The sequence below is a fragment of the Haliotis asinina genome, chromosome 9 (assembly GCF_037392515.1).
Source record: "Haliotis asinina isolate JCU_RB_2024 chromosome 9, JCU_Hal_asi_v2, whole genome shotgun sequence".
In the NCBI taxonomy this organism is placed as follows: domain Eukaryota; kingdom Metazoa; phylum Mollusca; class Gastropoda; order Lepetellida; family Haliotidae; genus Haliotis; species Haliotis asinina.
Window position 1 is genome coordinate 32,515,762 of NC_090288.1, and position 25,962 is coordinate 32,541,723.

The 25,962-nt window shown below is 40.5% G+C and overlaps 3 protein-coding genes across 3 annotated transcripts; 2 read left to right on the plus strand and 1 right to left on the minus strand.

Moving 5' to 3' along the window:
• Positions 1-6,628: 6,628 nt before the first annotated feature.
• LOC137296514 (transmembrane protein 121B-like) lies at positions 6,629-7,585 on the plus strand. Its single transcript, XM_067828316.1, has one exon. It carries the CDS (start codon positions 6,632-6,634, stop codon positions 7,583-7,585), a length of 954 nt encoding a protein of 317 aa, XP_067684417.1. The 5' UTR covers positions 6,629-6,631.
• Positions 7,586-10,880: 3,295 nt separating this feature from the next.
• On the plus strand, positions 10,881-16,111 carry LOC137296366 (transmembrane protein 121B-like). Its single transcript, XM_067828150.1, has 2 exons — positions 10,881-10,929; positions 14,114-16,111. Exon 2 carries the CDS (start codon positions 14,557-14,559, stop codon positions 15,493-15,495), a length of 939 nt encoding a protein of 312 aa, XP_067684251.1. The 5' UTR covers positions 10,881-10,929; positions 14,114-14,556; the 3' UTR covers positions 15,496-16,111.
• Positions 16,112-23,831: 7,720 nt separating this feature from the next.
• On the minus strand, positions 23,832-24,856 carry LOC137296590 (transmembrane protein 121B-like). Its single transcript, XM_067828404.1, has one exon. The coding sequence runs from the start codon at positions 24,854-24,856 to the stop codon at positions 23,894-23,896; it is 963 nt and encodes a 320-aa protein (XP_067684505.1). The 3' UTR covers positions 23,832-23,893.
• Between the last annotated feature and the right edge of the window lie 1,106 nt (positions 24,857-25,962).

Sequence of the window (25,962 nt, forward strand, 5' to 3'; positions counted from 1 at the left end):
GGGTCACTCTTGGGGTCCTGTTCTTCCTTTGAAAATTCACATGTGGTACAATCCGGGAGTCCTGTTCTGCCCAAGAAAACCCACAAGGGGACACTGCTGGGGAACTGTTCTTCCTTAGACAACCCACATGGAGCCCAATCATGTGGCCCTTTTTTTACTAAGGAAACTGACATGGAAGACAATCCTCGAGTCCTGTTTCTCAGAGGGTCAAGTTCTTCCTCAGAAAACCCACATGGGGTACAATCCTGGAGTCCTGATCTTGCTTAGGAAACTCACATGGGCGACAATCCTGTGTTCTGTTCATCCTGAGAAAACCTACATGGGGGACAACACTGGATGCTTGTTCTTCCTTAGAAAACTCACATGGGCGACAATCCTGGGTTCTGTTCATCCTGAGAAAACCTACATGGGGGACAACACTGGATGCTGTTCTTCCTTAGAAAACTCACGTGGGCGACAATCCTGGAGTTCTGTTCTTCCTGAGTCCCCCTACATGGGGGACAACACTATAGGTCTGTTCTTCCTTAGCAAACCCACATAAGGACAATCCTGGAGTGCTGTTCATCTTTCAGAAAACCCACAAAACTGTCCTGATATCTGCCGAAACTATGGTATGGTAATAATTATTACATACATCAAAGAACTTAATGCCGATGGTAATTCACTGTGTTGTTGACACACGTTCAACCAGTCAGTTAATCAACAGGAGAGCCGAGTGCGCATCGTGTACCCATTCTAGGTTTCGACCCATGTACACACATGCTCTCTCACGCTGCCAGAGGTGTCCAGGATTGTCAGTACATCCGGATCTATGGTGGGGGAGAAGTCGCCTCAATCTTGGAAGTTGTGGTGCATGCAGGGGAATTTAACGCTTGCTCGTCTATCTTCTCACGGTATAGTTTTAGCAACTCCTTCATGCTTTCTCCCCGGTTTCTTTATCAAGCCGCAGTCGTCTTCTCTTTCCACCATGTGTAGGATGTTCGTTTGCATGTATTTTAGGCATCAGGATCTTGTTCAACGGCTGAAATTCTCAAAACCACGAGTGATGTAAAACCTTTCCATTAAACTCTGCCTTTCTTCCAAACAGTCCTTGCGATGCATATAGCCGAAAACGTATATGTCGTCCAAAAATGTGGATAGCCCTTCCAGACGTTTAAGTCTGTTCTTCCAAGATTGCCAGCCAGATATAAAGTACGATAAACTTTTGCGATATAAAGTACGAGGTTGTTTTCCAGTAGTAGATATGTTCCAACGGACATCTTGACCCACGGGCCCATTGTTTGGAAAGTGATTTCGACTGCCATTCGTTGATTTTTTTTCAAACTGATTTGGAACTACCATACTTTCATCCTACCCTATCTCTAACTGATTGTCGAAATTGTTGATAAAGAAATGTCATGTGTCCAGGTGGTACCAATCTTGGTAGTGCAGACGAATTTTCCACTCTAGTAACTCGAACCTCAGAGGGGATTGCTCACTGGAGTCCGAGGCCTTTACTCGAGTTTTATGCACAGCTAACCAGCCCAACAATAAAAAGTGAATATTTATTACACTATTCGACTGATGTTCAAGAAATTTTGCATGTACCTGCGGTATACCTCGTACTTTCACTTTTAATTTTACAGACGTCGAATGATGGTCCACCATCATTCCAGACATATTCTTACTCCAACGGGCAGTGGATCGCCAAAGTATAACTTACAGGGAATCTGTCATAGAACTGTCATTCCCTATACTTCTCATTTCAGTGAATATCCGGGATGATTTCGTTGATATTCAGTGGCCTCACCTGAAGCAGAAATCCCAATTCCGACTACATAGTTTGCATACTCGTGTCACTGAGGTATGGCAAACATATTTCTATCCTGCACCCTGATGTCACATGTATATGTTCAAGTAACTTGATAAGCCACAACGGCAGTCCTCTATAAAACTGGGAGTCATTGATTCCTTGTTCCTGCAATGACACTGACATTGTCACTGAACATTTACGTGATGGATAAATTGAGTAGGCATGAAGTTAAGTGAGTAGGTAGTATTTCCACAACATCACGGTCGTAACACTAAACTGACTCACTCACTCACTGACTCGCTCGCTGGCTCTGTACAAACGGTTCTCCATTCATCTTAGCAAGATAAAGATAAGCTAAGACGATATTTTATTTACGTATCACGTAGTATACATACAAATATATAATCACAATGAGATGACAAATTAAAACATACACCACCACGCCAGTGGCCTATGTGATACGAGAAGAATAATTGCATGAAGGCACCACTCACTTGCAGCTTATGTCAACATCAGCAGGATTTATGAGTAAATACACAACGCCATTTAGAAAACTAGTCCTCATTGAAGGTGAATGTGAAAACACTGTGGTAGTAAATTTCTGGATATTCAATTTTATAATGATGCAAATTTGGGAACCTTGTGTATGGATTTAGAATATACGTCTAGAATTTGGTGCAGTGGACACCGTCAATTTGCACTCCGTCAGGTTTATCAGTTTGTTCACGCTACCTGAACAGCATATCACGGGATCAACTCTTGCTTCTGAGTGTGTTAGGTGTAAGTATTATTATATGCTACAGGACGGACCACTATTTGTGAAGGATTCCTCGCTCAAAGAACATGATAACTCGCCACCTGTCCTCGAGTCACATCCATTACCTTTAATAAAGAAATGCCCATTCAAACTGACGATATGAAACAAGCCAAAGGCGGTATATTGGATTGATGTTATAAAGTGATTGGCTCTTTCCTAAGTACACCTCCAATCAATACAAACGTTCAATAACGCCTGAGTGACTGCTCTTTTCATTTTAACTGTTAATCATTTGAGACGTTCCCCTCACATCACTTCCTCGTTGACAAATAGAATTGCAGCCAGGAGCACTGTATAGACGGTAGAGAGAGGCATAATCCCACTACTATAAGCAGCCACAGTTGACCGAATTAACAGCAGTAGAAATCGTGCTCAAACCTTGCTGTCTCCACGTTGCATTGCCAACCCTTGTGTCATCTGAAAACCTTGTATCAAGGGATGTGGGATGTATTTGACACAGAGGTAACGTGCAGTCTTTTGTTAATGCTCATAAAATATTATGCACTTGAACGCGAAACGCTTAGTAAGCCATAGGCGGATCCATAGGCTGTTATGAAAGTTTGTTAAACGACCACTAAAACTCAGGTTAAAATGAAATTGCGCGCTCCATCCCTATCTCAATAGTGTGCTACCTCCCCAACCACAAAGTTACCATGATGTAAAACAATGTTACCATGACATAAAACAACGTTACCACGATGTAAAACAACGTTACTATAACATAAAACAAAGTTGCCATTATGTAAAACAACTTTACTATGACACGAAACAACATTACCACGATGTAAAACAACTTTACTATAACATAAACATTACCATAATGTAAAACAACGTTACTATAACATAAGACAACTTTGCCATGACGTAAAGGACAAAGATTCCACAACATGAAACACACTTCACAAACCTATTTACGCGAACCTACAACGTTGTAACAACATTACTTCCAATACACAGAACTAAACTACCTAACGCTGAAATTGTCCGCACTGTTGTTACCCTTTTAGATAAAAGAATTTACGCACGAATGTGAGTATTTCTAATGTTCGAAATGTTGGAGATCATACAATATTTTCATGTCCTAGTCGTGGAACTGGGAAAGAATAATGCATCAGAACTGCCTTTGTCTTCCACGTGTAATGTTTGTGCATGGGTTTGTCTTTGGGGCTTGTGGGTACTTTACAGAAAGTGCATACATTCCTTTCTAAGCAAAAAATCATAAGTTGTCACATTTGGTGTAGTACTTTCTTGAAATTTAATATATTTGATTAGTTGTTCTAATTTTGTTTAAATCCAAAAGCATGACATTAGACAGCAGGTTTACTGCCTTAAAGGCTCATTCATCACACGCACAAAGCGTCCTGACCATCTTTCGGCTTGATTGGGATTCTGAGCTGATGCAGGCAGAAAATGCTCAATTCTTTTTGTAGGCACGGTGATCGCATATCAGTCAAAAATGGTTAAAGTTGTAAATCAGCAACCGAAATAAAAACCAGTTTTGTTGACAGACAAAATAAGTATTGTATCAATATAAATCTGACGAGCTAAGTGTTTGCAGTCGTGATGACAGTTTCCGTATAATTGTTATCGCACTTATAGACGTCTTCCGTATGTACACGAAAGCTGTGGCTGCGTTTATAAATGAGTAGATACAAACTACATGTTTATTTATTACGATCGCTGTACGAATTTTGTATTTTGTAGGAACGTTTTAGATGTTACACATCATCCTAGCTCGGTGGTTCGTTTACATAAAACCAACCTAACTTTTTATTCATTCACGTACTGGTACTCACCCCTGAAACCCCACTCTCCCTAGTTCCAGTATCTGTATAGATCCCTTGGGCCTGATAGACAGACTTACCTGGTCAATCAAAATTCTCTTCATCGACCACGTGATCTATCTACTCTAAGCAGCAGCACGTTGACGACGTCGTCGTATACAACAGCAACATTGCATGTTTACATCAGTGCACGCTTTCACTAAGTCATTACATCAGAATTCATGTCGGTGTTGGGACAGTCAACACATTCCTTCTAATCAAATATCAGAGCCCCATTTGTTATGCAAATTTAGCAGTATGTCGTATTTTTGGAGTCGATAATCGACCACATCAAGTCATTAAAGCGCTTCGCAAATGTGATATGCTTGTGATTAATTCATCAGAATGTTTGGCCGCTGGAACAAATTCGTACAGTATTGGAAACATGAAACGGAAGAAAGGTATTTAGATTTATTAGTGCATGTAAAGATGGCGTGAACTTGCACTGGAAATTTATTTACATGATTAAATTTCCCATTTTATTTTTTCAGGGTTGAATTGCCAGCCTGCAGCCTGCAGCCTGCAGCCTGTATCCTGTATGTGTTGACTGTATCCTGTATCAGCTCGATTGGACATACACAGACGTCCATTAGGGACACTCTCACTTCGATCCATCATCCAAGCTGGACATTCATCACCGGCAATTTGGTATTTGTCTGGTCTTGGCGAAGGGTGATCTGTGAAATGTCTGCGAAGGTCTACAGTCACACTCGTTGAAGGTATTAATGTGTTGGGTATCCATGCCGAAGACAGCGGCTCCTACCCACACGTAATAGCTGGGGACTTTGAAGTGACTGATTAGCTTTGGCATCTGCTTATTGTTTGGACACAAGAGATAACAATCGCCTATAGTATTGGGTCAGCCTGGTTCAACTTTCGAGCACAAGTTTAAGCCAAGAACTGGAATGTCCGCGGAACGATTGGATCTTGTCGACAGATTATGGAAGGAAACACTTGAGGTATTCAGATGAAGCGCTGAATGATTGGATCTTGTCGACAGATTATGGAAGGAAACACTTGAGGTATTTGGATGAAGCGCTGAATGTCATGTAAAGGTGAACAACTGTTCTTTCAACAGAGGTTATTCATTGCGTAAGGAGACATCAGAAGTGTTGCTCTTACTGGTTCCAAAGTGTACACTGGGGGATGTTCATATTAAGAGAACTTATGAAATGTTGCATAGCTTCTTACAATATGGTTTACCAGTTTCAAAAAGACTACTGCTGCTAGATCATGTTGTGATAAATACTTGCCTACTGTGCTTACAGACACAGCACCTTGAACATGACCACAGGAATGCCATACACTGCACATTCTCTGATGGACGGCCGCCAAACGTTCTAGTCTTTAAATAAGGGTAACAGCGCTCATGGGGCTGTATGAACTGCAACGAATATAATTCACGTGTATAACTAATTGGAAATAAGTTGCTTGGAATCACAATGGTAAATGGTGTTGAAGTTTGGTGAAAGCCGGATGATCAGAACACTGTCATTTCTCCCAATATTTTCCCAGAAGAAGGTGCAGAACACAGAATGTGACACAGAGTGACATGTGTTGCTACTTGACTTGCTGGAAAGTGATGGAGTGTTCTAAATGTCATTACCTTTGTAATTACAGGCAAGTGATGTGTAACAAGATTTCTGCCATTATCTAGGTTAATATTGCTTGTGACTGAATTCCCAGGTGTTGGAACGTTCCAAGGATATGTATAGAAGTGATGTCGCCATCTTTGTTAATATCCTGTGTTTGAATTTTCTCACATATTCAGTCTGTCAAACTCAACTTTCCCTACATCAGTGTGAAATTCAGAACTAGGCATGTCATATCCAATTTTACTTTCTTTTGTCAGGTTTAGAATTACCAACCTGGGACCTGGGATCCATCCTCCTTGATTGGACTACAGAACTGTCCTAGAATGCACCTGTATAACTAATTCGAAATTGGGTTTTTTGACTCGAGACAGTGACTTGATGAAACCCGGATGATCAAAACACGGCCATATTTTCCTATATCTTCGTAGAAGAAAGTTCAGAAAGCAGATTTAGAAGGCACAGTAAGAGACAGTGCTAACTGGCTTGCTGGAAAGAGATGAGACGTTCTGAAGACGTTGTAAACTGTGTAACTGAATTTCTTTGTGATATATTCAGTTTGTAAAATTAAGCTTTCCCGATATTAGTGTGAAATTCAGGATTTGCCATGTGGCTCGGAGATTGTTTTGTGAGATGTTGTGGAACCTTGAATGGCATCCCTGCCCGCATCTTGTGTATTCTGCTTCTACTCGCCCAGGGAGGCATTCTGGATTATTTTCTGGCCAAATATCAGACCCAAGCCAACTGGGCATGGATAGCGTTCGACCTCGTCAACGTCGGCATCTTCATCGCCTCCTTCATCATATCACGACGACACCTTGCACTACAGAGAGCCGGGGCCGAACAAACTAAAGCGTTCACAATGGGTTGGTTAGCATGGCTTGTGTACTCTGTAAGCCTAGTAGCAAGGATGGCTATAGCTTTCAACAATTTCTCCTTTAGGTTAAGCGAAGAAACATTCTTTGGCCCCAATACATTAAAGACGTCCATAGCTTTGGCGTCGTGTGTCTTCATCTTGCTCTTGATGTCTCACCATGACGCTCCTCCTGCTAGCGAATGCAGGCGATACATTGAGGACCTTACTGGAACCGTTGTCTTTGACGTCTTGGACACTGTGGATGTGTTAGATGTGATGTTCGACAAGTCATCAAGGGACATGTTCCTTCCGGGACTTCAACAAACTGTGTTAGCGGTGGCAGGCCTCAATCTCATTATTCCAACAGTGCCATTGATCACACTCAGTCTGACCAACTTTGGGTACAAGAAGATGCCGAAACGCCTCGTGGCACTACACAAGCTGCTTGTGGTGCTGGTGGTGAATGTTCCCAATCTGCTGGTTCGTTTAGTTCTCTGGCATGGCTTCACAGTCGGAATCTCCCCCTTTATGCTAAAAAATCTTATTCTCATCTGCATCGTCATGTACGAATTCTACGAGCACAAGAAAATGAAATATGACGAGGCGATTGAAATGAGAAAGAAAGGTTTGCGGGGCACTGCCAACCCTGTTGCTGTAAATGGACAAAGTGGCATAACAGAATTCTCGATGCAGGAACGTATTTAATTCTAATATAAGCTCGGATCATAACACCCTGATATCTGAAATAGCTGCGAAGACTCCTAGTCAATACCAATGAAGTAATGTCTGCCCTTTTGCTGTGCCTTTATGGTCATAATTATTGAACATTGAAGGAATTGTGAATAGAATTTCACCTGTCGCAATATTTCTTTGTAGAAGATGATCTCGATACCTATAGGAAGGATAATATCATCACTGATATCCATAGCAGACGCAGGTACTTGCTTGCGCGAATTTTCGGGCTCTGTTTCCAGTGTCACAGACAAAGGTGCCAAATTTTGAAAACCATTTTTCCAGAGTCTTTGAATTTGAATGCCATGCTCGACAATGTCGTGTGGTGTGTCTCCTTAAGTCTCCAATAACGTGTGAGGGCTGCATTCTGTACTCTGATCATTCACGTTAAGTCATTCTTTTGTTTTGTTGAAAATATTTGCTGAATTGGAGAAACCTTTAGCCTACCATCCCCGACTGTATTGAACTATGCTTAAAAATTCATGTCGAATCAGAAGAATGTGTCCTGTATATTGAAACAAGGGGGATGCTCCACATGACAGAGAACGCTCCCAGTCACATTCGTGAACAACTCGGCTATTCCGGGTGAAGCCGAAGGTAGGTTACAGAACGGAGCGAGTGGTGTCGAATGCCACAGTCAGTCAAATATTAGTGATACAACCTGCTTGTCACATGACTTAGTGGCTATTGTGTTACCCGACGTGGGCCCAGCAGGACGAAAATAACATGGGTCCAGAGAATTTCTGGCACTAGTATCAAGATATAACTGACCACAGAGAAATTTATGTTATCTATTTGTTTCCAGAGATAAATCAATAATGCCTTCGATGTTATGGTTTCATGCACGTAACTGCTTCACAGCTGTCTGATGCAATCACTGCATTTGTACAGGGTTTTACTTTTATGACAATTAGAAATATCATAAAATTTGTTAAACATAAATCTTAGATGTTTTATTTTTTTTATTCATGGACAATGTATGACCAACACATGAGCTTGTAACATACGACAACCTGTTAGATGTTACGACCAACATACCTGACACCAGTCTCACCAAGGTCAGATATTGTATTAATTCCGATTTTCTTATACCCAATCATGCATGTCATATTATTTTAGAACGAAAATAAATAAAAGTGAGTGAGCTCGGTTTTACGCCGCACTCAGCAATGTTCCAGCTATATGGCGGCGGTCCCGTTAGTCTCCTCTTACGACAAGCTCAGTCGCCTTTTATGTCAAGATTGGGTTGCTGAAGGCCTATTCTACCCCGGGACCTTCACGGGTATAAATAAAACTTATGAAAATGTCACAATGATGCATTGCTTCCACAAATCAGTCAGCACTGGGGATCAGTAAAATGGGAAATATCGAAATGACATTACACGTCATGTTTCTATCTTTTCGCCCTGTCCAACCCAGCGTTCTGTGCTATCCTACCCTGTTTGTTCGGTTTTTCCTGTCGGTATGTTTTGGTTTACCTGTTCTACCCCTACAAAAGCAGGCCAACATGGCAGAAACAATGATCCTATTCATTCTTCATTTCATTTACAGATGTAGCATAAATATGATATATTATTTCATGAAAAGAATAGAAAATATGATGGAGGATCAATATTTACAATTTCTAAAACGTTTACTTGACGAAACTAATGATGTCAGCTGTATCGAGTTAAGAGCAATGGAAAGTGTTTTCATTTTCTGAATTACAGTCGCATGAACGCATGAACGGAAGTCTGATGTTTGCACGAAACCGATTTGACTTTAGCACGAAAGTGGTTCGATCTTCACACGAAAACGGTCTGATTTAAGCGAGAAAGATCCTGAAGTCTTGTATGTGAATGAGTGAGTGAGTTTAGTTTTACGCCGCACTCAGCAATATTCCAGCTATGTGGTGGCAGTCTGTAAGTAATAGAGTCTGGACAGGCAATCCAGTGATCAACAACATCAGAATCGATCTGCGTAATTGGGAACCGATGACATGTGTCAACCAAGTCGGCGAGTCTGACCACCCGATCCCGTTAGTCGCCTCTTACGACAAGCATCGTCGCCTTTTATGGCAAGCATGGTTTGCTGAGGGCCTATTCTACCCCGGGACCTTCATGGGTCGAAGTCATGTATGAAGAACACTTTCTTTATTCACTAGCTTCTGTCTTACCAAAGACACAATATATATTGCCTTCAATAATAATATGCACATTTTATAGTGTGTTGTATCGGGCCAATGTTTACACTTTCTAAAATGTTTTTATTATTAATAGAATGAATAGAAATAAGAGCAGTGAAAAGTGTTTTCACTTTCTGAGCTACAATCAATAGATTTGGTATCAAAGAAACGTTCCAGAGCATCATCTTCTGTCTTTTACATGAAAAGATGACACACACATAAAAACACGCACACGTTTGTTTGTTTGTGTGTTCGTTATTGCCACACTCAACAATATTCGAAGTACACGGTGGCGGTCAGTAAGTCTGGACCGGACAACCCTGTGATCAACATCATGAGCATCGATCTACGCTTTTGGGATTCGACATGACATGTGTCAGACAAATCAGTGGGCAATCCAATTCCGTTAGTCGTCCGGGTTGCTGACGACCAATCTTCACGGGTACACTTTCGTATTCTAGGTGTTTAGGAAATGAATTGGTGCCACATCTACACCTTTGACATGACATGGGTACAGGTTTCGGCACCCACATAACCCAACCCAGCCAAGCTAAATCATACATACTCCCAGACAGCCAATCCATTTTCACGGCAGCATTAATAAGCATAATGTAACACTGGAAATCTACTCCATATGCACTATCATACATGCCATGATATATATAGACAGGACGCTAACCAAATTACTAACACATCCACATGAGACACCAAACAGGCAAATGCACACACTGCAACCACAGAGAAACGCAATCACGTCTTAATACACTGCACATAGAACCAACAACACAGAATGGTGCTCCAGACCACACTGAAAACAAACACACACCTAACACTACAAACACTCAAACTCATTACAAAAACACCAATAATAATAATCCCACGTAACCAACTGGCGCTAACATTAATAAAAAGTATACAAAACAGACCATTTAAAAAGTACCGACCACGCCCTCCAATAGCAGCCTGCATCACATTACTTTCTCCTTAGATGGCGCAGGACCAGAGAGAGGCGAACACTCCCTGCTCTAAGCAGTCTCAGCTGACAGGTAGAAATCGTGCTCAAATCATGCTCTCTCCCCGTTGCATTGCCAGACCTGGCGCCGTCTGAAAACGACCGTGTTTCAAGGGCTCTGCGATATATTTTATCATTAAGGTAAGGTGCAGTCTTACTTTATTGTGACTGATGATTAAATGCTTTTCCAAATAGTGTGCACCCTCTTTCTTGAAAAGTATCCGCCCTAGGAAACGTGGACCTCGACTTTGAGTACAGTACAGGAAAAGGAACAATCTTCTGAAACAGTAGCGTTGTGTACTGAATAGTGGAACAATTTGGTTTCCAATAATCTCTCTCTCTCTCTCTCTCTGTCTCTCTCTCTCTCTCTCTGTCTCTCTCTCTCTCTCTCTCTCTCGTGTCATGAACGTCGATGTCATTTAGATAGTCAAATCTAACATTTTGGGGTATTTACATTTACACTTTCTCAGTAAAGTAGGTTCTCGTTATTTTGTTTGGTTGAATTCGATCGAAACCCCCTCCCTCTTATAAAATACCAGTCAGTACACAATATCCGCGGGAGAGTACGCTTTATAAGGACTGGCGTCTTGTTGGGTTTATGGAACTGTTCATACGTGTTCTCATTTTGTGTACAATTGCCCGTGGCACTAACGTTTTGGTGAATGTGTTTAATACATTCCCGTTAGTTTGTCAGTTGTAAAAATGTAATTTACATTTGATGGTACTCTTTAATTCATAAAGTGTATTACAAAATATGTCACAATAATGACAGAGATTCCCAAGGCATAAATAGTCTGCTCTGCTTATTATCCTACGGCTCCTGTTTTATATATTTCTATGAAAACAGGAGACTACAGCATGTCAGGCAAGCAATAGTGAAACATATAATACATGAATTATTGAGTGATAAATGCATTCGAACTGCCTTCTAAGTATGCCTAGCTCTCTATATTACATTTTTCAACTTACACTATTTCTGATAAGTCGGGGGACTTAATAGATCTCAACCTTGTTCGAATTCTATTAATGCATAACATTAGAGTTTACTACCATTAAGGATTAGTTTGGTGAAACTCCAAACTATATTACGGCGATATGTAAATGATCGATTCTAGGCCAGGCAACCAAGTGGTCAACAGCATGAGCATCGACCTATGCAGTTGGGATACGATGATTTTTCAGGTATACATACAGATTGACATATAACATGTACAAGTATAAGTTCAAAGCATACAGGTCGAAAATACTATACTTTTGTATACAGAGTCAATAACATGGTAACATGCACATCGAAAGCATTTAGCTATTCAACAGTTGTAAATAGCATCCGTAAAAACTTGACCATTGTTTTTAGGAAGTACACTTCCTGGTCACGGTTAGTATATATTATTTTGTGGTAATATATTATTGTATGATTGGACCTTTCAATAACGAAATATCTGGAAGGAAACTTTTCTTACTACAGTTGTATGTAATATTCTTGACTAAAACCATTAGCGCATTTGGTACATAGTTATGCTTTCCTTTAATCCCAAACATTCCCTTGGAATTTGTAAAGCTGAGTTCTACATCTACAGTTCTGAGCCATATGTTCATTTCATGCCATATGCTTTCCACCTTGGTAGTGCTTAAATGCTCATTCGTCACAAGCACGTACTCACCAGGTGTATATAGTAGCACTAGGCCAGTGACCTCATATACATCAAACATGTTTCTCAAAATCTGTTCACAAGCATGCAAGCTACTGTTTTACCAATTAAGATAACTGGTACTCACGGCTCAAAACTCCCCCACCTCAGTTCCATTAAAATTTGGGATTCCTTTGAACAGACACGTAGACTTACCGTATTTCCATATGATAGCCATGTGACAGACTGGAATTTGACTGGTGCAACTGGGTTCTTGTCATAGGTTGCACCTGGTGCACGTAGGATCGCATCTCTTGAATTCAGCCCTGTGTATTCTCTTGAAAATATTAAAAACATGCAGTTGTTGCCTAGTTTGTTGATTACAACATGTAACACGTGATCTGTACTTTGAAAACATGTGCAAATAATAATAATAACAAGCAAGAGTCATCAGAAAATGATATATCCCCGGCCCCAACATATTTGAAAGGACAAATCACCTGACGGCTACGTAGTATTTTTTAGATTAAGTTTACGTGGAAATCATGCAAAACATAAATGCCACACATCTGTAAACAGCAAAACGCAAAGTTCTGTTGAAAGATATCAAATGGTTTTTGAGTTGTGCTTCGGAAACGAAGCCCATACCTCCATTCCAAATCGTTTCCATGGAAACCGGGAAAATTAAAAATGACAAATATCTGCAAATAGCAAAAGGCATCACTTTGGGGTCTGCCACACATATCTACCGCGTTTTGCTGAAAGCTAATAAGAACTTTTCGAGTTGTGCTCCGGAAACGAAGCCCATCCCTCCATTTTGAGACGAAGTATGAACACCGAGAAAATAATAAATCACAAAAACCTGTAAATAGCAAAAGGCTGTAGGTTCTGACTGATATATCTACCGAGTTTTGCAGAAAAATATTAAACGCTTTTTGAGTTATGCTCCGAAAACGAATCCCACCCGGCCATTAGACTAAGATCAACACATTCCATGGAAAAGCAAAACAAAAAAATAAATAAAATAAAAATGCCAAAAATCTGTAAAAGGCGAAAGGCACAATCGTAGGCTCAGATTATTATATGTATCAGTTTTGGTCTAAATATAGTGAAGGGTTCTTGAGTTATGCTCCTGAAACACAATGGTTACGGACGGACAGACGAGGACATGTCGAGGGGATAAACAAAACATGTGGCAGACAGTCAACTGACAGACTCTGAACCAGACGGTTAATTATAGTAACACCTTCGGGTATAATGGAACAGTCCACTGTCCAGTGACTTGAGTAGGGTAAGCCTGAAACAGGGTTGTTACTGCGAAATTAGACTGTGTGTGAATAGAAAATTGTTTTTACTGTCAATTACTGTCGAATATAAAACAGGTTCGTTACTGAAAGGCTTGATTGTATTTATTGATTGAAGCATATTTTATTCATTCAAGAACAGGATTATGATATCCATCTTAGAAAAGCACTCTCAAATCGTTTTCTTAATCGACCACGTGATCTATCCACTCCAAGCAGCAGCATGTTGATGACGTCGTCGTATACGTCAGCAATGTTTACAACAGTCCACGCTTTCACCACGTCATTAGCTGTGAATTCAATGAACGTTTGATAAGTGAATGTAAAGGTGGCATGAACAGGTATTTTAACTGATTTACTTGATTTATTTTCCCATTTCTTTTACTTTCTCAGGTTCAGAAGTATCAGCCTGTGACCTGTGTCCATCCAGCTAGATTGGATCACGTTAATGTCTTAGAATGCAGTCTCTGGGGGACGGTCGCCAATTTATTTTTCGGTTTTGTTTAAGAAAAGAAAAAGATAACCTCGCTTCAAAAACCTGCATAAAAAGTCTACAACTAATTAGAAATTGGTATCTCGGACTCATTACAGTTTGAAGTCTTGATGAAAAGCTGGTGATTAAAACATGGTGATATCTTCTGATGTCATAGTAAAGGAAGGTCCAGAACGCAGAACGTGGAACTTGAGTGCCGGCAAGTGATGGAACGCTCCTAGGACATATAACACGATTTATGCTGCTTTTTATGTTAACATCGTCTATGATTGAATGTGAATCTCACTCATTCAGTTTTTCAAACTCAACTTTTCCGATATTAGTGTGAAATTTAGGACTAGACATGTGGCTTGGGGATTGTTTTGTGAGATGTTGTGGAGCCTTGAATGGCATCCCAGCCCGCATCTTTTGCATTTCGCTTCTACTCGCACAAGGAAGTACTCTGGATTATTTCATGGTCAAATATCAAACCGAGGCCAGCTGGGCATGGATAGCGTTCGACCTCGTCAACGTCAGCATCTTCATCGCCTCCTTCATCATATCACGACGACACCTTGCACGACAGAAAGCCGGGGACGAGCAAAATAAAACGTTCACAATGGGTTGGTTAGCGTGGCTTGTGTACTCTGTAAGCCTAGTAGCAAGGATGGCTATAGCTTGCAACAAATTCTCCTTCAGGTTAAGCGAAGACACATTCTTTGGCCCCAATACATTAAAGACGTCCCTAGCCTTGGCGTCGTGTGTCTTCATCTTGCTCTTGACGTCTCACCATGACGCTCCTCCTGCTAGTGAACGCAGGCGATATATTGAAGAACTAACGGGAACCGTTGTCTTTGACGTCTTGGACACTGTGGATGTGTTAGATGTGATGTTCGACAAGTCATCAAGGGACTTGTTCCTTCCAGGACTTCAGGAAGCTGTGTTAGCGGTGGCAGGTCTCAATCTCATTATTCCAACAGTGCCCTTGATCACACTCAGTCTGACCAACTTTGGGTACAAGAAGATGCCGAAACGTCTTGTGGCACTACACAAGTTGCTTGTGGTGCTGGTGGTGAATGTTCCCAATCTGCTGGTTCGTTTAGTTCTCTGGCATGGCTTCGGTGTTGGAATCTCCCCCTTTATGTTAAAAAATCTGATCCTCATCTGCATCGCCATGTGCGATTTCTACGAACACGAGAAGATGAAATATGACGAACACGCTGAGGGGACAGAAATGAGAAACAAAGATTTGCTGCTCGCTACCAATCCTGCTGCGGTCAATGGACACAGTGATATAACGTAATTCTCCAAGAACGAATTTAAATCTAATATTTAAAAAAACCAGTACCATAATGTTTTATGCACACCGAATGGCACAAGACGCTGACAGTCGTGAACAACTGGTAGTATTCAGGGTCAATCCAAATGTAGGTTCCGAAATGGGGTGAGTGTTGACGAATGTCCTAGTCATTCAAGCATTAACGATACAACCTGATTCTCAGATGACTTAGTGGCTTTTTAAGTATGGTATTACTCCACGTGGAATCACGCTTGAACTCGACAAGGCTATGATGGCGCATTGTCGGGTAAGTATAGCAATAGTATGCAAATATAACTGACGTATAAATGTATGTTATATATTTGTTTTCGGAGGTTATTATGTAATAGCTTTGATATTTACGCATATCTGATGATACGTCTTATTTGCTTATCTGCTTCACAACTCTCTGGTACAGTCATTGCATTGGTAGAGGGTTTACCTTTTCGACAATCGGAGGGAATGAACTAAAACGTAAGGTGGCGTCGGAATTATTTCAGCCACATTGTGACGGGATAAGTTTTACAACTGAACACTGAACTGTCTTTATATAGTTTTCTTGAGCTGGTTGACCAATCCAGTTCATGAAAATTCTGTCGTTGCTTTGTCCTAAATTTTATGATATAAATTAAACCAGATACGTTTTGCATACACTGTTAAGTGTTTTTCTTTCATCACAAAGGATGCAAAAGGGAGGATCCTCGCCTTTCAATAGAAATTCGCGTGTATGTCGAGATACGAAATCGAAATCGTCTAAGAATGACCTCATCAAATCTGGACTGACAAAAGTAAGAGTAACCAACGTAGGGTTTTGTCGTATGTAATTTATTTGTACCTACATGGTGTCCCACATCCTCTGTATCAGATCACGGATGTACGATCTAATGATAGCTTTGTAATAAGAGTATGGAATTATGACAATTAGAAATATCAGGAAATTCATTAACCACAAATCCGATGTTTTACTTGCTTCATTTATGGGACAATGTACAACCATCACATGATCGTGTTGCAGCAAGCAACAACATATTATTGCGACCATATATCTTTCACTATCCACTTCACCAAAGTCAGATACTGTATTAATTTCGATTTTTCTCGTACGCCATTATACATGTTAGAATTAAAGTAGAAGACAAAACAGTGGTGGTAGGGGGCGATATACATATATAGCCATTGTTTTCCTGACTACAGTCCCGACAGCATATCTATAGAATTCTGCAATGGAACATGCAAATTGCAGTGAACAGGTGAAACGTTTTACCAGTGTGCCCTAAATTAGAAATAATAGCGCTGGTTTACAAAACGATGGTTATTCGAGAGACGTTGGATTACGTGATATGCACATTAGTTTGTGGCAGTGATCACGAGTTTCTTAGGGTGCATCGATTATCGTCCCATTTTATACACGAACAAGTATTCAGTGAAACGATTGCTTCATCATGTAACTTAGCTCGTGTTTGCATTGGCCATTTCACCTTGTTCACAGTAATATGGCATGTAATACACATGACTCAGTTATGGGAAAGGATTTCTGAATCATTCTTACCCACATTCGTGATACGAAGCAGTTGTAAATTGCTGCTTAACTGAATATCCTCGTGAGAACCTGCGTCCACATATGGGGACAAACAAACATAACTAGAAGTCCAGTAAGTGAGTGAGTTTAGTTTTACGCCGCACACAGCAATATTTAGGCTATATGGCGGCGGTCTGTAAATAATCGAGTCTGGACCAGACAATCCAGTGACCAACAACATGAGCATCGATCTGCGCAATTGGGAACCGATGACATGTGTCAACCAAGTCAGCGAGCCTGACCACCCGATCCCGTTAGTCGCCTCTTACGACAAGCACAGTCACCTTTTATGGCAAGCATGGGTTGCTGAAGGCCTATTTTACCCCGGGACCTTCACGGGTCTCCAGTAAGTATAAAACTACGTTTACAATGTCAAACACCCGAAGTCCCCACACGAGGACAGTCTAGTGGTGCCACCTGGGACATTCAGGAAAGGTCACTCTGGAAGTCTTCATTGTTAAGGCTTTAAAGAAGCTGGCTGACCTTGGCAGTGGTGACGCAAGACCCAGCTCATCGGAAAATTTCTCAAATTATGTCAATTTCAGATTTTTCTCAGCTGCATCAATACTAAATGCTAAATTTAAAACAGTTTGTTTTTCTTTTGGAAAAGTTTGAAAATGCTGTGAATTTTTTTGGAGATTTTTAATTACACGTAATTAAACATGTAGTTCGATGTGGACATTAGGTTTCACTTTTGATATGACTTGTCCATGGGTGTGGACAAAAGGTCTTAAACGGTAACAGTAAACTTTGATTTTTGATCAAAACTTTACGACTTTGTGACTAGATTGCTTTCTATTCTAGTTTAAAACCTTTTTAACACCTCACTAAAAGTCTGATATTATCCACAACTTCAGTTTTTTGTCCTTTCGTGGCTTTATCAACCATTCATCGTTTTTAAACTTTATACCTTACTGATGTTTTAGGAAGGCCTGTGAGATCATATATTTTCATGTCAGCGTTATAATCGAAGGTTACTGTTCATATTTTACTTTACAGTTTAGAATTGATGTTAACGATGTTTGACATTGTTTGCTGCAGTACCTATTTTACTGAATATAATGGGCAGAATTTGGATGCAATCAGCATTATTTCCAGACAGTTGGGTCTTGTTATCAATTTTGTATCATTGTTTAACACATAGAGATATTAATGCATAATCAATGAGTTGTGTGTTCATTTTATCTGTCCACATATGGACATGAAAAAAATTGTGTCAAGCTACGTCCCAATGTCCACACATGTGGACCCGTAAAATAACCCTGTGGGGGTATGTTAGCATGAAATGACTTATATTTCCGTTGTAAATGAAGTCTTTGCCAAAGAAAAATCTATGTTAGCATTTATAATAAAAAGGTTAGGAAATTTGGCTATCTCTGGGTCTCAAGAGGATATGATTAACTGTTCCATGTTCAGGTGATTATACAAGCCTCCCTTCCTTCCAACCAACATCTGTCCGTTGAGTTGATTAATTAATGCAACTATTCGTGAATGTGATTTCACTAGTCCTGAAATTATATCAGCCTTAGGTCTCCAGGTAGTGGCTATAATTGTTGACATGCTTACACGTGCGGCACATAATTTTCGCATTTCTTGGAAATCTTTTCAATGCATCGTTTCAAAAGGGGGTATTCCGTGAAAGCAAGACTAAAGCAGCTATAATTCATATGCATATAAATGGTGAATGAGGTGACCCTGATAATTACAGTGGGATTTCCTTCTAAGCGTACTCAGCAAAATGTGTACATGGATTCCTCATATCCGACTTACAAACTGAATTTCGATAAGCAGGCCTTAGCGAAAAATTGTCTACAACTGATCACGTTTCGCCTTAAACGTAGTAATGTATAAAAATGTATCAAGAAAAAAGGAGAATTTATATGTTGCCTTCGTAGTATTGTAGAAAGCTTCCATTCCGCCTCACGATATAAACATTGGTATTGTCTTCAAAACTCTGGTTTAAATGACAAAATGTTAGCTGTTTTAAAAAGTATACATGTTTCTGTTAATTCGTGTGTAAAATGAACGATAATGTTCATACAGATTATTTTGATTGCCCAGAGTCGGTGTGAGACAAAGGTGGATTTTATGTCCACTTCTTTTTTCTTATGTCCGATGTTACTTCAGGACTACAACAACAATTGAATCTTTTAGAAGGTCCCACGGTAGAAAGGCATGCTTGCCATGAAAGGCGACTATGCTTGTCGTAAGAGGCGACTAATGGGATCGGGTGGTCAGGCTCGCTGACTTGGTTGACACGTGTCATCGGTTCCCAATTGCGCAGATCGATGCTCATGTTGTTGGTCGCGGGATTGTCTGGTCCAGACTCGATTATTTACAGACTGCCACCATATAGCTGGAAAATTGTGCGGAGTAAAACTAAACTCACTCACTCCTCTCGTATTTGTAATATAGTTTCTTCCCATGGATGTGGCTTTGTGTGGTTAGCAAAAAGTATTGAAAATAAGCTTGACTTTGTTAGATGTACATGTATATGTATCCTTATTTTATCAATCTTGTAGTCTTGACAACAGGTCACACCACAATATAATGTCAGAAATATAGTGTGGGATCACTTTCGAAAATGTTCACACCAAGGAACAAAATGTATCGACATAAGAGCAATGAAAAGTGTTTTCACTTTCTTAACTACTGACTTTAGATTTGATATCAAAGAAACTTACCAGGGCATTATATTTTGTTTTTCACATGGTATGTTGCTATATATGCGGCGTAAAACTAAAATCACTCACTCACTTTGCTGGCCTGGACAAACGGCATTACGAAAGTCACAAATATGTTACAGATGCTGCTCTTATGTTTATGTAACACGCGGATGTTATGCCGTGTTATGATTAGACACGTGTATCTTACATATGTAGTTTTGCTCTCACGAAAAATATAGCTTTCCCCAATCTGATTGCATGCAGGGAGAGATGGACTGAGACTTGTATTATTGGAAGTCTCGCAGGCACCACAAGTATGACATTGGCCGGACGCTTCGATCAACTTGGAAGGCAGTGTTTGCAATATTTTAATTTACCAGCTGGCCATCAGGGCCTGAGACTAATTACAGGCATTAAAATCTACAGGCCCTGAATGAAATCTGCAGGTCTAGCAAAAAATAATTTACACAGGTGGACTCGTCATGATGTAGGTCAAGTACCATACATTTCCATATTAAAATAACATTTTTTAGAACGAAGCGTCGTGTACAGCATTAAGAAAAGGTCATTGACCTATGGCTTCAACGTGGCCTCTACACTGCCACTTAGGACTCCATAGCTGAGGTTTTGGGGGGTTTGGGGGAGTTGTTTTTTCTTCTTTTTTTTCTGTCTTACGCCGAACTCAGGAATAGTCCAGTCATACAAGGCACAAAAGGAAACCGTGCATACAAAAATTTAAAATCTAAATTTACCAAACCTGTGTATACATGTAGACACATAAGGATTTAAACTCAGAAATTAGTGGCATGTATCCAACGTGCTCGCACGTGCCACCATCCGTGACTTCAGTGGTTTCGTCCTTATACGTCCAATACGTTGCTGCACATTTCCATTGCCACTAGAACACCATTTCTGCACTGGGGAGGCGCTACCAAAACACAAATGACGTCAACGGCCATGTTTTGGACGTCCACGTGTAACAACGCCAAGACATTACAGACGGATATGAGTGACCCATCTTCGCCACAGGTTTCAGACTGCAGTGATGACTGCTCGGACCATCCCAGGACTCACCCCAACACAGTTCGACAACGTTTACGTCATCACCGGGTCGGACCACGACATCCCGCCATACGACCTGACACAACATCATCGACAAGCTCGCCGAATGTGGTGCCGGAATCATGTCCGCAGAACCTTGTTTTGGTAGAGAAATGCTTTTACAAAAGAGTCCAGGTTTAACATTTCCCATGCTGGTGGACGTCAACGTGCATATAGACGCGTTTTGGAGAGGAATCGCTTCGGTGGTTGTTCCGTGATGATTTGGGGTGGAACAGCTAAATGGAAGGTCTACGTCAGGAAACGTCTCAGCTAAATGGAAGATCTAAGTAAGTAAACGTCTTAGCTAAGTGGACGGTATACTTTGACATTATCTATAAGTTCACTTTGACATTATCAGTCTAGAATTATGAAACTCGGAAAGTAGTTCTGGTCGATATTCATGCAGTATGAGAAACGGTATTTACTATATGTATTATATAAGAAATATTAATAGAAATATTAATCTCGATTCCACAGGCACAGATTCCACAGGATTCCCGGCTTTCTGGACAACTACTGATAACGACGACTAATTTGTTTATGCATTCGATGATGTGTGTTTGGTATTCAACCTCACCTTCACCACTGTAGAAGAGATGTGGCTTTCACCTGTAATCAACGATTAAGTAATCAACACAATGCGCAGCTGTTGGTTAAAGGGAAGGGAGAACTGTGTAATCACCTGAACATGGGGTTAGTCACATTAAGAAACAGCAATTTATATAATTAGGGCTGTGGTAGAATAATCCAGAAAAAGCTTTCTCATAACTGGGATATCTCCATTACATTTTATATTACTGTCAACAATGTAAATAGCGTCATCATGGCCAATGATGATCCCAAACACGTTATATGATGAAGCAATCGGTTGACTAAGTATTTGTTGGTTCATACAATGGAACGATCATCGATGCACTCTAAGAATCTCCTGATCACCACCGCAAACTAACGTGCACACCTCGTAATCCAACTTCTCTCATTTCTAACCAAACGCTATTAATTCTAATTTAGGATATATCAGTAAAACCTTTCATCGGACTTTGTATATATGTGTGTGTGCGTGCGTGAGTGCGTGCGTGCGTGCGTGCGTGCGTGTGTAACGTAGGGGATATTGGAGTTTTACATTAATGTGGAAATGTTGGATATATATTAATTTATTACTTTTCGTCATATGCATTGGAATTGGCTACTGGTATATTCGCAGAATAAAATATCCCCTACGTTTTAATGGTATATTTACAAAACATCATGAATGTATCACTCCCCACCCATATGGTTTCGATGTCTGCATTGTCACTAATGTAAACACAAGACAGATATGTAGAAGGAAATATTTTTTTGTGTTACAGGATATTTTCTCAAGGAAACGTGATAAACCTATCTGATATGTACACACTTATTGAATATGAAAGAGATGATAAAAATCTGTTGAAAGATGTGGCAAAATATCACGTCTGTACCCAGTGAACGTTGTGTTAGACACGGGCAGAAAGACGAGGCTTGATGCCATTTCGATATTTGCCCATTCAGCTGATCCCCAATACAATGCTGAATGGTCTGTGGAAGCGACAGAACGTTACACTGTGTCACTGTGAGTACAAAAAACGCGATGCCATCCATTCTTATGACGTCACATGACGTCAACGTATCAGTTGGCTGACACCATTGTTCATAACATTAGGGTTTTTTTAGCATTACGTGCTCGGAAATGGAAATTACTGCAATATCTGACCTTGGTGAAGTTGACAGTCCCTGGTGACAGGTGTGTTGGTCGTAACACCTAACAGGTTGTCGCAGGTTTCGACAAACTCATGTGGTGGTCATTAGTGATGTTCCGATCAACTGAAACAATGGACGATCGGTCGCAGTGACCATTGTTATAGTCTCTGAACGAGTGAGTTTAGTTTTACGCCGCACTCAGCGATGATGATGGAACGCTTTAACCACTGGCACTCTGCAGTTTTCCAGCTATATAGTGGCGGTCTGTAAATAATCGAGCCTGGACATGTGATCGACAAAATGAACATCAATCAGCGCAATTGGGAGCCGATGACATGTGTCAACCAAGTCAGCGAGTCTGACCACCCGATCCCGTTAGTCGCCTCTTACGACAAGCATAGTCGCCTTTCATGGCAAGTATGGGTTGCTGAAGGTCTATTCTACCCCCGACCTTCACGAGTCTTATGGAACATATACTTGACGATGGAACATATCTTTGAAGTTGTCAGGGCCTGAAAACATCCTAGAAACCTCACTCCACTAACTGACGTCAGGGCGTAATATTTCTTGAAGACTCCAGGAATTGTACGTTTATAATATACTAGTCATCACTTGAAAGTAAAAGACTGCATTATGTTATACTTATCTGCAATAATAACCTGGTTTGGAAAATCTGAAAAATGACGCTAACCAACTTTCGTTGATTGTTCGTTGGTAATGAAGCCATCATGAACTGTGAGATTTCAACCGATTCCTAACACCATACTCAAATAATGTCCCATAAATGAAACAAATAAAACATATGGGATTTATGGTTCATGAATTTTATGATATTTTTTAATTTTCTATTGTCATAAAAATAAATCCCTGTACATATGTAGTGATTGCATCAGATTCTTGTGAGGCATATACCCAAATGATAACGTATAACCGGATATACATAATCGATCGAAGTCATTGTAAATTTACCTCTGAAAACAAACATAAAACATAAATTTATACATGATCAGTTATATGTTCATGTTATTGCAGTAAATACCCTGGGCCCATATCATTCGCCAACACAGCCTCGTACTGAATCCAAATAAAAAAAACCCGGTGCCACAAAGTCATATGAAAAGCGGATTATATCACTAATGCTTGACTGACTCACTCACCCCGTTCCGGAACCCACACTCGACTTAATCCGGAATAGTTGTTCACGAATGTGACTGCCAGCGTCTTGTGCCATTCGGTGTAATAAAGACACAATGGCACTGATATTGAATTGGATTCTTCACGTCGGTTCCATATAGTAATGTGTTATGTCATATTATATTTAAATTCGTTCTTGCATGGAGAATTCGGTGACATCACTTTGTCCATTAACCACAGCAGGATTGGCTGTGAGCAGTACATCTTTCTTTCTCATTTCTATAGCTTCAGCGTGTTCGTCATACTTCATCTTCTTGTGCTCGTAGAAATCGTACATGACGATGCAGATGAGAATGAGATTTTTTAGCATAAAGGAGGAGATTCCAACACTGAAGCCATGCCAGAGAACTAACCGAACCAGAAGATTGGGAACATTCACCACCAGCACCACAAGCAGCTTGTGTAGTGCTACAAGACGTTTCGGCATCTTCTTATACCCAAAGTTGGTCAGACTGAGTGTGATCAAGGGCACCGTTGGAATAATGAGATTGAGACCTGCCACCGCTAACACAGCTTCCTGAAGTCCTGGAAGGAACAAGTCCCTTGATGACTTGTCGAACATCACCTCTAACACATCCACAGTGTCCAAGACGTCAAAGACAACGGTTCCCGTTAGTTCTTCAATATATCGCCTGCGTTCACTAGCAGGAGGAGCGTCATGGTGAGACGTCAACAGCAAGACGAATACACACGACGCCAAGGCTAGGGACGTCTTTAATGTATTGGGACCAAAGAATGTGTCTTCGCTTAACCTGAAGGAGAATTTGTTGCAAGCTATAGCCATCCTTGCTACTAGGCTTACAGAGTACACAAGCCACGCTAACCAACCCATTGTGAACGCTTTAGTTTGCTCGTCTCCGGCTTTCTGTAGTGCTAGGTGTCGTCGTGATATGATGAAGGAGGTGATGAAGATGCCGACGTTGAGAAAGTCGAACGCTATCCATGCCCAGCTGGCTTGGGTCTGATATTTGGCCAGGTAATAATCCAGAATATCTCCTTGTGCGAGTAGAAGCAAAATGCAAAAGATCCGGGCAGGGATGCCATTCAAGGTTCCACAACATCTAACAAAACAATCCCCCACCCACATGTCAAATCCTGAATTTCACACTAATATCGGGAAAGTTTAGTTTGACAAACTGAATATTAGTATACGACAAAGAAATTCAGTTATACAGATTACAACTACAATGTCTTCAGAACGTCCCGTCTCTTTCCAGCAAGCCAGTTAGCACTGTCTCTTACTCTGCCTTCTAAATCTACTTTCTGAACTTTCTTCTACGAAGATATTGGAAAATATGGCCGTGTTTTGATCATCCGGGTTTCATCAAGACCTCAAAGCAGTCACTGTCTCCAGACAAAAAACCAAAGTCCGAATTAGTTGTATAGCTGCATTCTAGGACAGTTCTGTAGTCCAATCAAGGAGGATGGATCCCAGGCTCGTAATTCTAAACCTGACAAAAAAAGTATAATTGGAAAATGCATTTGTTCACGCCATTCTTACATACACTAATGAATCGGAACTTGTTGCCTCCGTTTGATAACCGCTCCCAATCATTCTGATAATGTATAGCAAGCAAAGCGCATTTGCGAAGCGGTTTACTGACTTGATGCGGTCGATTATCGACTCAAAAATACCAGATATCATTACAGTTGCATAACAAATGTGATTGTGATATTTAATTAGCATGAATATAGAGCTACTAACTTGGTGGAAGCGTGCACTGTCGTAAACATGCCGCCGTCAGCACGTGGTTGATTAAGCGAATACTGTTTGACCAGACTCGCGAAATACCAGATTTATTCCTAATGCAGGTTATTAACCACCCAAAAACACACACGCGTGATAATCTATATTTCTGTTCAAATATAATACATTGCAGTCACGACATTATTTGGCATAATTAACAGAGTTGTACAAGAGAGCTTACCTTATGGATAATTACGTCAGTCAAATTACCAGTCAAGGAGATGTTTTAATATGTATTGTGAGGTCAAGTGCGTTCATAGAAAGTCACTGACAGAAGACATAGACAACCTCCTATTATAGTATGACAAGACCCGTAATACCAATGATCAATGCTGGAGTTCTTTTGTGATTGGCCAAAACATATTATGGGTTTTTTTATTCCGATTTTGGTTGGTTGACATAGATCAGACAGGTTTACTAATTGTGACAGTTTAGACAAAGTTTTA

Bases quoted from the DNA above. Each gene is read 5' to 3' on its own strand.
- LOC137296514 (XM_067828316.1), top strand. From the start codon at position 6,632: ATGTGGCTCGGAGATTGTTTTGTGAGATGTTGTGGAACCTTGAATGGC.
- LOC137296366 (XM_067828150.1), top strand. From the start codon at position 14,557: ATGTGGCTTGGGGATTGTTTTGTGAGATGTTGTGGAGCCTTGAATGGC.
- LOC137296590 (XM_067828404.1), bottom strand. From the start codon at position 24,856: ATGTGGGTGGGGGATTGTTTTGTTAGATGTTGTGGAACCTTGAATGGC.